The sequence below is a fragment of the Carettochelys insculpta genome, chromosome 7, assembly GCF_033958435.1.
Source record: "Carettochelys insculpta isolate YL-2023 chromosome 7, ASM3395843v1, whole genome shotgun sequence".
In the NCBI taxonomy this organism is placed as follows: Eukaryota; Metazoa; Chordata; order Testudines; family Carettochelyidae; genus Carettochelys; species Carettochelys insculpta.
The window spans coordinates 10,381,851-10,394,831 of record NC_134143.1 but is presented as its reverse complement, the minus strand read 5'-3'; the positions used below and the strand labels follow the sequence as shown (position 1 = coordinate 10,394,831).

Below are 12,981 nucleotides of genomic sequence, written 5' to 3'. Positions count from 1 at the left end.
TTTATAGCCACAGGTCTTTGGGTTAATACGCACTCCCCTGTGGGATGCTAATATAGCAAGAAGGCAAAGATACAGGAAGCAGCGATTGGATGCATGTTTAAAAGCGTTTCTCCAAGCTGCGTTTTAGAAAAAAGAGTCTGCGATAGCAAGCTTCGTTTATTTTAAATTTCAGCTTCGATACCGCCAAAGGTCCGTGCGGGGTTGCGGTATTGAAAAACTTAGCGGGAATACCCCCGTCTCGTCTGATGGAAAGCTGCCTATTTTATACATCGCTGATGCCGAGCGGGCAAACCGAACGCAGCAAATACAGGGCAAATGTTATCTCCGTACGAGCCAATGAAATCGGTAAATGTCAGGAAACGTTTTATATGTCATTGGCATCGAACGGCTTCTTCTTTAGTCCGGCGACCTATTGGATTGCAAGCGTATTTTCTTTGCCCTGTGTTTGTATAATTCTGCGTCTTAAGGCAGCCCTGTCAAGTTGGATAATGTCCAGGCAAGCCGGAAAGGGGAGCGAAACTCATTCTCGCCCTCCCGTCGTCGACCCAAAGACGCTTATGGCCACGTCCGTGTAGTACTTTAGATGCTTACCGGAGGTCTGGAAGAGCGAGTGCTGCTTCTTCAGCTTCTGGAGAACTGACTCGTTTGTGTCTTCGCAGGGGTGGTGCGTTATTAACGAGCCCGAGCGGACCAGGCTATCGCATCATGCTTCCGTTCGTTACCGCCTTCAGATCGGTACAGGTTAGTGACTTCTCAGAGGTGAGCTAGAAGAGGGTGGGGGAGCGGGGCTGGAATGTCGCTTAGAGCTGGCCATTGAGGCCCGTAAGTGGCGTGAGAGCACCCTAGTTTGGGGCGGTCTCAGATCGCGGCCATCCTCCTTTCCGACGTTGGCCCGTAACCGCCGACGTGCCTCTAGCGTTACGGCTACCGCTGTGCCGCACGGCCGGGAACGGCTCTGTGTCCCGGAATCCTTATTGAGGCGAGAGACTCTGCACCCGGGACGACATCTGGTCTGTCGTCTTTTGTGTTTTGCGCTGCCACGTGTGTGGCAGAGCTGAAGGAATGGATCCATCTTCTTGCGGCTAGAGGCGCTGGCGATTTTCTGAGGGCCCATAGAGCAGAAACCCCTGCGCCGCCAACGAGGTTGGGCTTTGTGCTGCGTTTCCGATAGGAGCCGTCTGCTAGCGCACGCCAAAAAAGCGCTCGCTGACCCGGGGGCTCCTGGCTTGGGATACTTCTGCGGCCGATGCCGGGCGCCTCCCCGTCCCTTTGGTCTGTGAGCGTTTGCTCTGCCCTTCGCCAGGCAGGGAGCTGCGGTCCTTTTGGGTGCTGAGGGAAGAAGAGTCGGGGGAAAGAAAAGGGCATTCCCTGCAACCTGCTCTGGCACGTTCCAGAGAAGCGTCGGGCCAAACTGGCCTAGAAAGCTCCGTGAGGATCGGTCCGGGGCTTGGCTGGTGACTGGAAAGAGCGTACTAGTTTCTCTGAGTCCCGATGACGTGTTTTTCGTTTCAGACGACGCTGCAAACTGACGAAGTAAAAAACGTGCCTTGCGGGACGAGGTACGTTGCTCCCGTACGTTCCTCCGGAAGCCGCGAGCTAACGCGATCGGTCTAATTTTCACCTTGTGGCGATTGCGGTCGGAGGCGCCGAAGCCCGGGAGCTGGGAATACGGGCCGAAGCCTGCGAGTAGTTTCTCTGAGGGGTGGGATCGGACGTGAAGCCCGTCGGGAGCGTTTGCCTAGCTACGTAGCGGAAATAGTCCAGTTGTTTTTACGATGCCGGTACCGGAACTGACTGACTTCAGCTGTCTGCGCGCATGTGCGGTTTCTTGTCTGTCCCGTTTTACTTTTCTGCTCTTATCTGATCCTCCCTTACGCATTCTTTCCCTTTGCCAACCTCTTAGGGCTTCTAGTTTGAACTGAGCTTCTATCATTAGACAGCATTTCCACCCCATCCCAGGGAAATAAGAACTGCATCCCCTCGAATTGGGCTTGTGCATTTGGCGCGTGGTCACGCTACCTGAGGTGAACTCTGACCAGAAGCCAGGATTTGGTGAATCTCAGACTGTCGGTTTGAGTCGCCAGAGACTTTCTGCGAAGTACGAGAGCAGGAGAATGTTCAAAATGTGACCCTTCTAAGCGCTTTGATGGCATTTCACTGCTGACTAAGCCTCGGTTTAAAGCATTAGTAACAACGTTTGTGTGCGCGGTGCTTATCTTCACAAAGTCTCCCAAAGTGTTTTGTTTATACACGTGTTCCCGCATGGTTGGTATTGCAAAATCAACTGCTCTATTGCACAAAATTCTAGACCTGAAAGCTTCTTTTGAAACATGCCATAAACCTAGTTATATTGCCCATCCTGTATATTTTATAAGTCAGTCAGTAACGGTCTGTGGAGCGCTTAATGAGGTCCTGCAAAAAAATGAAACGCCTCCTTTTTGAATTTTGGACCGATCGGCCTAACCTGAAAAGGTACTGGGGAAAAAAACATAAGCAATTAGAGGCTTGTTTTCCTTCAGGTACTTAAGAAATAGCCAGTGTAGATTTATCAAGAACAAAATTGTGCCAGACGTACTTAACTGACCCCTTTGACAGGGTTTCTGGCTTCGTGCACAGCAGGGAAGACGTACGTGACCTATATCTTCATTTTGTTAAGGCGTTTGGTTCGATTTCACGTGACATCCTCGTAAAGCAAATGAAATTACTAAATCGGGTGGGCGCCAAACTGGGTGCGAGACCGTCCTCGGGGTAGTTCTCGTTGATTTGACATCAAACGAACGGGGAAGCTCCCTGGCGGGGATCGGTCCTGGATGCAGCTGTCCTATTTGAAGCGGAGAATAGGCTTACAAAATCTGCAGGTGACCCCAAGTGGAGGGGCGGGGGTTTACAAGCACTTTGACATAAATTCAACAAGGTGAACTCCAACAAAGATACACGCCATTTGTCACGGTCCTCTTGAATTCTAAACCTTTCTTCCAAAGTGTTTCACTTGAGCCAAAAATCAAATACGCAACTACAAGATGGGAAGTACCTAGGTAAGCGATAGTACGGTTGACAATGTGATCCGCCAAAGCCTGCAGATCCCATTGAGTCACCAGTGTGATGCAGTTGCAGAAAAAGGACCGATCGTTCCGGGATGCGTTAGTAGGGGTGCTATAGGTAAGACTTGGCAATAACGATCCCAGTCCGCTGGCAGCTGGCGAGGCTGTACCTGGAGTAGCATGTTTATTTCCAGAAGCTTGGAGGCCAGAAATGGGTAGAGCAATTGGAAAGTCTGGACGGGATTGACGAGAATGTGCAGAAAACTTGACCTGTGAGGAAAGGTTGAAAAAGGGCACGTTTCATCTTGAGAAAAGCCGTAAGTGGGTTTGGTAGATGCCAGATGAGATGTGATTCGGCCCTATTGGAGACCTTGATTCTTTCCTTATCATTTATAGAAGTGACCTTGTGCAATGTCGGGTCCCTTACCTGTCAAATGGGAAAAAATTGGCTTGCCTCACAAGGTAGGGGGGCGTGCCAGGGCTTCTTCAGTACTGAGGGCTGTGGTTCACACAGGAGTGAAATGCCAGGTATTAAGCTGGGATTGAATCTGCAGTCTTTTGAGACGCTGGAAAAGCAGAGTCGTGGGTACAAAGTCAACGCTACCGATCTCCGTCGGAATCCCTTAAGGAGGATTTGGAATTGGGATCGCTGTGAATACTTGTCAGTGCCGCTCATGAAGCTTTCTTCTTTTTTTTTAAATAGTGGCGGGGTCATGATCTACATTGACCGAATAGAAGTTGTGAATATGTTAGCACCACATGCAGGTATTTACTCTTTCCATTTTCACTAAGCCGTACCGTGTATGTCTGGTGGGGCAACGGAATAGTCTCCCAAGGGAAGAAAGAGGTGGGGTATCTAAAACTGGACTGGCCAGAGCACTTGCAAATGGATCGTAGCGATTGTGCCGGGGTGGGAGACGGGGGGCTTCCTTTCTGTCGGTATGGGTTTTGCTTCTTGACCGAGGTGTTTTATTTAGCTCTGAGATCTGTTCATCTGCGCTAAAGACTTGCGCCTGCCCCTAGCCTGGCAAAGTGGAAAACTTTGGCCTTTTTTCCTTCCAATCATGGGAACGCGATGCCAGAGACTACTGTGAATGCAGCGCTCGAGTGTCGGGAAGTCATGTTATCGGGTAGGCCTGTCGTCCATAGTCGGCGCCGTGTGGCCCCGTTACGTGGCTCTTGGCGGTAGACCTGTCTGGTTTTTTTGGGTTTGTCGCCGATCGTAAGGGAGGGCTGTTCGAGGTTCTCATCTACGCCCGATTGTCCAACCCAATCCTAAATGAGTGGGATAATGTAGAATTTCAGTTCTCTAACCTCGTGAGAGTGCTAGGCTCTGTAAAATGTCCCCAGAGACTGAAAAGCACTGTTCTCCCGCTTCCCAAGTGAGGTAACTCTCTCTTTCCTCAGTGTACGATATTGTGAGGAACTACACTGCGGACTACGATAAGACCCTGATCTTCAATAAAATTCACCACGAGCTGAACCAATTCTGCAGCGCCCATACCCTACAGGAAGTGTACATTGAGCTGTTTGGTAAGTCTGTGGGAACAGGGAGTTTTCGATAGAATTTGGTCACCGTCCGTGCCTTTGCTTGCGATCGTCAAGCCTCTCTGTTCCCGTACTGGCAGCGAGGAAGCCAGAATTATGCCGAGTTTGCCGTCGAGCGCGATCTCCTTTATCGGCGCAGGTTATTCTGTGGTACGGGTGCGGGGTCGCTTGATTTTCTGGAGCGACGGTAGCCGTTACCTCGGCGCTGACCTTTGGACGTAAGACGGAAGCTGAGCCTATGCGTGTGGTCGCGCCTGTCGTCGCTGCGGCAAAAGGAAGCTCTGGGAAACAGATATTTGGAATGTAACGTGCCGCTTGGACCCTTGCTACGTGAATCTTCCCTTTGGTGTCCTCCTCTCATTTCTCGATGGAGCAATAGAAGGGACTTGCTTTCGGCCTCTCCTTTGCTCTTAACCCCTAAAAGAGATCCTCTGTCCCTCCCCGGACTCTTCGCAAGTGGCAGGCGTTAGCGTGGCGAGTCTCGGCTCGACGCTTCCGGTCGAGACGCCCGTTACCGCCCGTCCTCTTAGTAGCCGATCGGGGTGGAGTTTATGAAGCGGCACGTGGGGGACGGTGGGAAGGGCAGTTCAGGGCCAAGGGGGTTCCCGGCTTGGGAAAACAGGCTGGATCGGGACTTTATGAATGCAGCACGGACGTGGTGGGCTCGAGTGGGTTCAGTAAATTCCTCTGTGACGAGAAACTTCCTAGCCGGGGCACCTTTTGGAAACAGGGTAATTGTAAGGGAGCAGCTCCTTGGGACGTGATTGATTTCCAAGCTTGACGGTAGATGTGGAGGGTCACGGTTCGTAAAAAAGGCTTTTCTTTGCCTCTGTGCCGATGCGCGCGGGGCCTTCCTGTTAGCTCTGGCCGGAAAGCCCTAAGGCTGTAAAATGTTCGACAGGCCATTGGGCTCTGACTTGGTGGTACTTCTGTATTTTAGGGGTGAGCAATGGAGAAGAAGATTGTGCTGTAGGCAGGTCCTCACCGGGTCCTTAGGGATTTAAGACCAAAGCTTCAAACTCTGGAGTGGAGGAAGAGCGAGAGTTTCCAGTGAGCCGTAGAGGGAATCGGGCATTTCTCTGCGTGCCCTTTTAAGCATCAAATAAACACAGAGCTTGTCGGCGCAAGGCTCAGATGTCCCTCTCGGCAGCCGTCCCGAGGGGTAATCTCCAAACGGCACACCCCCGGCTGCCGGCCTCCACGCGGAGCGGCCGTCCGGGCGCCGAGCCGGCGGTCGTACGCCCGTGACCCTAGCGTGTACCTAGCGCCGTGGAATCGGGGGTCGGGCGACGTGTCGCAAAGTTCTTTGTCCTTATTTTGTACCGAATGCGCCCGCCCGACCTAGGCCGAGCTATGTTTTGACGCTAATCGCTACGTGTAGGTTAGCTAGGGAAAATGCAAACTCTTACGGCGTGGACTGCAGCGTTGCTGAATCTCTCTTATCCCTTGAACGCAGATCAGATTGATGAGAACTTGAAGCTGGCCCTGCAAAAAGATCTGAATGTCATGGCACCAGGTCTCACCATTCAGGTAGGTTCCTTCCCGAAGGAAACTCTTCTGTATTTCACCCCCGTGGAGTTCAGATGACGTGGAAAAGGTTTCCTGCCTTCATATTCTGTGTCGCTTTCAATTGCAGAGTAGAGGGCCCGTGCCAATTTGTCTGTTCCCCAGGCGAAGCGGCACGGTTCTGTATACCGTACGGTGCGGTTAACTGAATCGAAGCGAAGCGTGCCGCTACATCTAGCAAACGAGTGTCGTGACGCCACAGTCGACTTCCCTGGCGTACTTTGGCGGAGAAGTGACTCTCTCCGCAGAGTTGCAAAGTTATTAGCCTTGCTAACCGTTTCAGTTCTTCCCACGTAAGTTTTCCACGCCTACATCTTGTCAGTAGGGTCCGAGCACACGAGGCAGAAGGTCTGTTTGAATTCTGGCCTTTCTGATTTTCTGTTCAGAGGCTGAGTCTGCGACACGAACGTTGTTCTGCTATGTCCCTGAAATATTTAACGGCGATATTAATGTCCATTTAATACACAAATGTCTGTTTGGCTTGCAGATGATTACCGCCTCCGAGGCAGATTAGGCTAAGGGAGTCGTTTAAAAAGCTGAGCAGTTTCACAGATGAGAATAACGCTTGTACAGCTCTGCAAGCAGAAGGAAGAGTGCTTTCCTATCTCGCTTTAGGGTTCAGATGGGAATAATGGAGGCCGGAAGGGAACGGTGTCCCTTTCGCACAGCGTGGAACTGGGGAGGTGCGGTGGGACCAGGCTTTCCGCACGCAGTGGCTTTCGTTCGGCCGGGTTAAGGATGTGAATTTTCCAGGGTGCCCGGCAGACTTCTTTCCCTGAAGAAGACGCCGCCTACTTCTGTCTTATGCCCGGCAAGCGTGGGACACGTTACCCGCCAGACTCCGTCCTCACGGGACCGCGTCGGCAGGCCGTGGGCCAGAATGCGTGACGCTCGAGTAGCTCCTTTTCCGTAGGCTCGGCAGATTGGACGGCTCCACCCTGTTCCTGCCTTGGCGTGTAGTTCTCCCGCGAGCTGCGTGCAGACCTAGGCAGAGGCGGGCCGGAGCTATGGGCGGCGTGACGTGCGCCGCCATCCTCCGTGGCTGACGGTGAGCTGGAAAAGCCCACGCCCGGAGGGACGGACGCTTACTGACCGCTCAGAGAGATTTTGCAGAACTTTGCCGACCGAGTGAGAGTTTTCCAAAGGATCCAAACAGAAGGGAGAAATTGACTCTTGGGCTGCAGAGCCCCAGGTTTGCGCCGCCGACTCCGCAGGCGTTCCCTTTTACAAGGCCCCTGGGGCCGACAGCTGCCGCTGTTGCCGTATCACCGGGATTTGTGCATCCATAAATGGATGGAGCAAGACAGAAGAAAGGGACCCAAAGAGGTTTATGAGCTCAATGGATCATTGAGGGGACCGCAGGGAGCAAGCCATGGTGCGTGCCGTCCTCACGGTTCCCTGTCCCGAGATAACCGGCTCTCCAGCTGGCTCACGCGCTACTTTGAGCCGTCCTTACCGTTACGCTGCCTGGGCTACCGAACTTCCTGGCCCGACTCCGCTTCTCAGCGGAGTGAGAAGCAGCATCTCTTTGTAATTCCCAGTACTCAGCCATTCTAGGCTGCACTTGGAGATCAGAGGCTCCTTGGTGAGTTTTAGATCTGAATTTGCTTGTCGTCTCTCGAGGCGGGAGCCTTGCCTCTGCCCGTGAGAAGGCATCCCTCTCCAGGCTTTTTGCAGGCCCGGTGAGAAACGCGGCGGCGTCTGAGCTCCTTTGCCTGACGTCCGTCGCGTGGAGCGGGTTGCAGAGTTTGTCTCCCGCTTCTGGGCTGGAATTTGGTTGGGCAGATGAACCTTGTGCATTCTGCACAAGGGATACGGTTTACGTTCTGTCTCATCCTCCAGTGTGATCCTGTAAAACAGAGCTTTATGGGAGCTTTTGGAACCCCCTTCTGACCTGGGGCACTGTGGCAAAACTCGACTATTTCTCAAGACCCTTTCCGGCCTCTCCGAAGGCATTGGGAAGGAGCGGTCTTGGCTTTGCCTCGCCTTGAAGATGGTCACAAAGTCTCATTCCCCGCCTCCAAATTGAAACTGGAATATTTCTCACTCTCAAGAGAGGACCTGAAGTCTTTGGAGAATCACATCTGCCCGTTCCCATTCACTGGTCCCACTTGAGGTGCCTTTGTTTCACTGTAGCCACTCGATGCGTACAGGATCGTGAAGGCCTGCTTAGACAGGAGAAAGCCTGAGACCTCGTTTGTCTCCCGTTTGGCCAAGAATCACGTATCGAAGGGCTAAGCCTAGGCGCGAGTGGTTCCCGAAAGGCTACGGTTTTCATCGCTATTTATTTTTTTAAAGGTGCGAAGGGACCGATAGACTCTAATGTGGTCTCGTACGTATACGGGCCAGGGAGATCACCCAAAGATCGTCCATCTCACCGACCTTTGGGCGGGCGAGGGCAGCGGTCCTCAAACTTCATTGCGCCACGGTGCCCTTTGGACAACAAAAATGAGTCAATGTCTCCAGAAGAAGGGCCAAAGGACTTTAGCCTCACTTCCCGGTTGTTGGGGCCTGGCCTCCACCCGACCCCCTTGGGGGTGGTAGGAGTCAGGATTTTAAGCTTGGCATTGGCCATGGAGCTCAGGCTTTGGGATCGGCCAAAGGCCTCCGCAAGTGTCAACCCAGTCGTGGCGCCAGCGTTAAAACAGGCTCACGACCCTTTTTGAGATCCCAGCCGACGGTGTGCAAACTAACGGGGTTTAACGGCGTGGCTCTTAAATGAAGAGCGAGCGGCTTTCTGAAGACTCCCAAGTGCTGGAGAATCCATCCTATCCCTGGCTCAGCTGCTCCACTGGTTAATTACCCTTCGGTTAAAATGTCTTTGATTTCTAGCCTGTCTCGAGGGTCATTTTTGAGGCATTGACTATCGTTTGTCCTTCGGCTGGGGCACCGAACGTTCATAGTTAACTAAGGACTCGGTGCTTGCCGATCTCCCGCAGAGAAATGCACAGAGGCCCTCGAAGGAAGGAGACGTTATCTTTTAGTACCTGCTCATTGTACAGCCCTGTCGTGCTCTTTGGGGTGGTGGTTTTGTTTGGTTTGAAGAATGAAAGTTCCACGTGCGAGTGCTGCCGACTCCCTTTGTTGGCCAGGGAGGGGGTGCCCCAAAGAGGGAATGCAATGAAGAGAGTGGGACAGCTTGGCAGACTGGAGCGTGGGGACAGTTTGGCCTATGGGGTGACTCAAAAAGAGACGGAGATCGAGGGAGACGGCGGAGGGATTCTCGGGGGGGGTCGCACGCTCCCAGTGACCGTATGGGTGGAGATATGCTTTTCCCAGTGATGTGGGTGTGGTACAGAGAAGCTGAATGGAACCACTGCCCCGTAAGGGGCTTTCTGAACTTCACGTAGTGAGGTCCAGGGCTAAGGGCTGCCGGCCTTACATCTGGAGCTTTCTCCTCTAGACCCGAACCCCCCGCTCCAGACGGTCGTAGCAAATGAGTTGCATTTCTTGCACATAACTGCCCAGGTGAACGGCTCACATTGTAGAGAGTCTGCTTTGAAATGTCCTTTGGCTTGTTTTCCAGGCTGTACGTGTCACAAAGCCCAAAATCCCAGAAGCCATCCGAAGGAACTTCGAACTCATGTGAGTAGGTAGGCAGCAGAGCCCATTGTGGAGCGAGCCCTGCCGCTTACACCGATCGGGGTGAATTAGTCCCCAGATGTGCTCCTAGGGCGGGGGCGGGATTGGAGCCTCTCCCTCCCATTGCAGTGGGTGCCCAGAACGCCAGCGGGTGCGCCCCCCTCCTCCCTGTGTGTTTGTGGAGAAATTCTGTGCAAAGAGGAAGATTCTCCTCCGCTAGTCAGTTTTGTCTGGCGCTCGAATGTCCCATCTCCTTTCCTTAGCACTAGGATTTTGCTGAGATTGGCTCTGTCCCTTCCCCAAGGATGTCACGTGTACTGAATTAGACAGGGCTCTTCTGTAAGGTCCTCTTGCTGCAGCAGCGAGGTGAGCTCTGTATCTGCTGAGCAGGCTTTGTGCGTCTGCCCTCCCGAGCAGGAAGATGGCCACGTAAAGTTAATTTGGGCTATGGATGTGGGTGACAGAAGAGGTCCATATGCCCATCTCTCTGAGGAGATAGATTTTTCATCTCCTCCCCTCTCGCCGTCCCCCACCCCAAATAAAATAAAATTCACGGGGACGTGACATTTGAACTGGCTCATTTGCCGCCTCGGTTGGCGCGTCAGCTTCCAAACTGTCGGCTGCTGCCGCGTGACCAGAGAGCGCCTGGGAGACTGCCGCCTCCCTCCACGTGGGTGGAAAAGGAAAAAAGCCCGCCGGCTATAACAAACCCCTAGCAGGTGTCTGTAGGGGACCTGCTGTACGATGGCGCACAATTGGTCTCTGCTTGTCTCTGCGCGGCTTGTCGCTCCGCTCGTGACAGAGCTGCACAGAACTTGTCTGGGAGGGTTTAACAGACTCACGTTCCCCACTCAGGGGCCTGCTTTTCCGGGACTGTGTGGGGACTCTGTGGGTGGGTCAGACCATGCTGCTTCCCCTGTGTGATGTCCTTTCTCGGGAGCATGCCGGGGCTTTAGACTGTCCCTTGGAGCCGTCCTGGAACAGCAGTGGGATGCTTGAGCCAGTGTGGCACGCAGACTCCCGGTTTGCGTAAGCTCCGTGCCCTGCCCCAGGTAATAGGTGCCAGTTTCTAGGTGCAAGTCCAGGTCTTTGATCTCTAAAGACCACAGTGGCCCAGGAAACAGTTGCCAGCCCATCCCCACCCTAAGGCGAGCGAGTTGGTATTGGGTGCAGGCTGGGCAGCGGGCTGGCGTGCCAGACTTTTCTGACAGATGCCCTCGAGCGTTGCAGGGGCAGAAGGTGGGAGTTTCTGGACTGTCGCCCGTTTCGGGAGAGCTGTGCTTCTGTGTCAGGAGGGTCCTGTGCACAGAGGGAGGGAGCTTTTTACATCCATAACTCCTCCTCCCCTCGCTAAGTGCGTGTTGGGCAGAGCCTGTTCAGCCTCCCCTTTGCTCAAGCAGCCGGCCGGCCTCCCGTCACATTACGCACGGAGTCGGTCCCTCCCCCGGAGTCTGATTGAAATGACGGCCGTTACGAGATGAACTTCCACGCCGGACTCCGAGGGCGGCTGGGGCGACGCTGCGTCCGCTAGTGCAGAGCGGCACAAAAAAGCCAAACTCTCTCGTATACGAGAGAGCTGCCCCTGTTCTGAAGCCGACGGAATGGGTGGGCGACGTCAACCTGCCGTTCTCCCTCCGTTCGCCGGGCTTGCTGGTCTGCGTGCCGTCTCCGGACGTTCTTTGCGTGCGACTCCCTGTCTGTTCGGCCTGCCCTGAAATGCTCCCCTTTGGGTCAGGGACATTGCTGGCTGTTTGCACCACCCTGAAAGCTGCTCACTTGCAAATTGTTGTGTGATACAGGGAGGCTGAAAAGACCAAACTGCTCATAGCTGCACAGAAGCAAAAGGTGGTGGAGAAGGAGGCAGAGACAGAGAGGAAGAAGGCTCTCATAGGTATGTTGTAGCGCACGGATGTACGGCGCTGCTAATAAGGGCAAGCGTCTTCAGACTGGGTCTTTTCATGGGCTCTTTACTCTATGGGGGGTGAACTTGGCAGAATATCCCAGCGAGGCCCCTTTGACAGCGTGCTGTCCCTAGCCGTGCAGGGACACGCTGGGTCACTGGTCAGGCAGGAGACAGCCAAGGGAAATGGTGCACCTCATGAGTCAGTGGGTGAGGCTCCTCCCTGCGAAGCAGCGCTGACTCCCTCGTCAGGACAGCAGCTCTCTGGGCACCTCGTCAGTGGTCGGTGCCCTGGCTACAGTTTGTATGGTGATGCTATTTCTGACCAAGAGATCTAGCGGAGCCTGTAACCAGCCAGGGGACGCGTGGCGCAGAACTGCGTAGCCCTTGGTCCACTGCCAGTTTCGCTCTTCCTTGTCGTCGCGTCGGGCAAGGTAGCGTTGTGCCGCTCCCCCCCGCCCCTTTATTGGCATTGGGGATGGTGTGCTGGTGGAGGGGCCATCTTTCAGAGGGGTTGTATAACCCAGGGCTTACTCCTGGGGGATCGCACGGATCTCCTGGTCCTTTTGGAGAGGAACAGAGAGCAGCTGTGGCAGCCCTGTCCGACTCAAGTTCCTCCACGCAAAGTGCTGCAGGCCGGAGGCTTAGAAGCTCGCTGGCTAATGACCTGCCTCCTTGCAGCTGCTTAGAACTTCTAGACATTTCTTTGGAAGTGAGATTGTCAGCTGTTGGGCTTGTACCTGGCTGTGGGGACGGCCCTGACTGGAAGATTGGTTTTCAGTGCCTTGTAAAGGCGTTTGGGATGGGGCTGCACCCAGCACTGGGCACACCTGTAAGCCAGGTCGCTCCTGTGGTCCTGGGGAAAGTGGCCGAGCTCGGCATCTGCACAACGAGGAAGTTTGTGGGCCGTAAATTATCGGTAACTACCCATGTGAAAAGTGACAGCCTTACCGCTGTGCCAGACCCCGTTGTGGCTTTGTATCTCGTGCTACTGAAATGCAAACCGCTGCCAATGTGACGTTGTTACTTTGTGAAGCTCCCAAAGGGGTCGGAAGGCGTGAGCCGTGGGGATAGCCTGGTACCGAGCACCTAATCGGCCGACATCCCTGTTGGCGTGGTCGGTTCGGAACCGCCGCCTACCTGGGAGGGTCTGGCCAGAGGTACTCGAGCTCTTGTCTGAGCTGCTCTTTGGAATTGCAGAGGCTGAGAAAGTCGCAGAGGTGGCCAAGATTCGGTATCGGCAGAAGGTGATGGAGAAGGAAACGGAGAAGAGAATTTCAGAGATTGAAGGTAACGGGCGCTTGAGTGGTGACATTCCCCTCTCGGGGCCCCCCCCCAGGTTAG

The 12,981-nt window shown here is 54.0% G+C and overlaps 1 protein-coding gene across 4 annotated transcripts in view; it reads left to right on the top strand.

The window, feature by feature from the left end:
- The window catches only part of LOC142015986 (inhibitor of nuclear factor kappa-B kinase subunit alpha-like), a 78,508-nt gene that overhangs the window by 59,870 nt on the left and 5,657 nt on the right, over positions 1-12,981 (top strand). For 3 of the 4 annotated variants that reach the window (XM_074999997.1, XM_074999998.1, XM_074999996.1), the window contains exons 4-11: positions 660-741; positions 1,513-1,559; positions 3,745-3,806; positions 4,449-4,574; positions 6,046-6,119; positions 9,682-9,740; positions 11,537-11,628; positions 12,838-12,927. In XM_074999997.1, coding sequence (XP_074856098.1) covers positions 660-741; positions 1,513-1,559; positions 3,745-3,806; positions 4,449-4,574; positions 6,046-6,119; positions 9,682-9,740; positions 11,537-11,628; positions 12,838-12,927 — 632 coding nt within the window. Of the gene's footprint in view, positions 1-659; positions 742-1,512; positions 1,573-3,744; positions 3,807-4,448; positions 4,575-6,045; positions 6,120-9,681; positions 9,741-11,536; positions 11,629-12,837; positions 12,928-12,981 lie in introns of those variants that run through there. The other variant, XM_074999999.1, reaches the window with a different exon arrangement.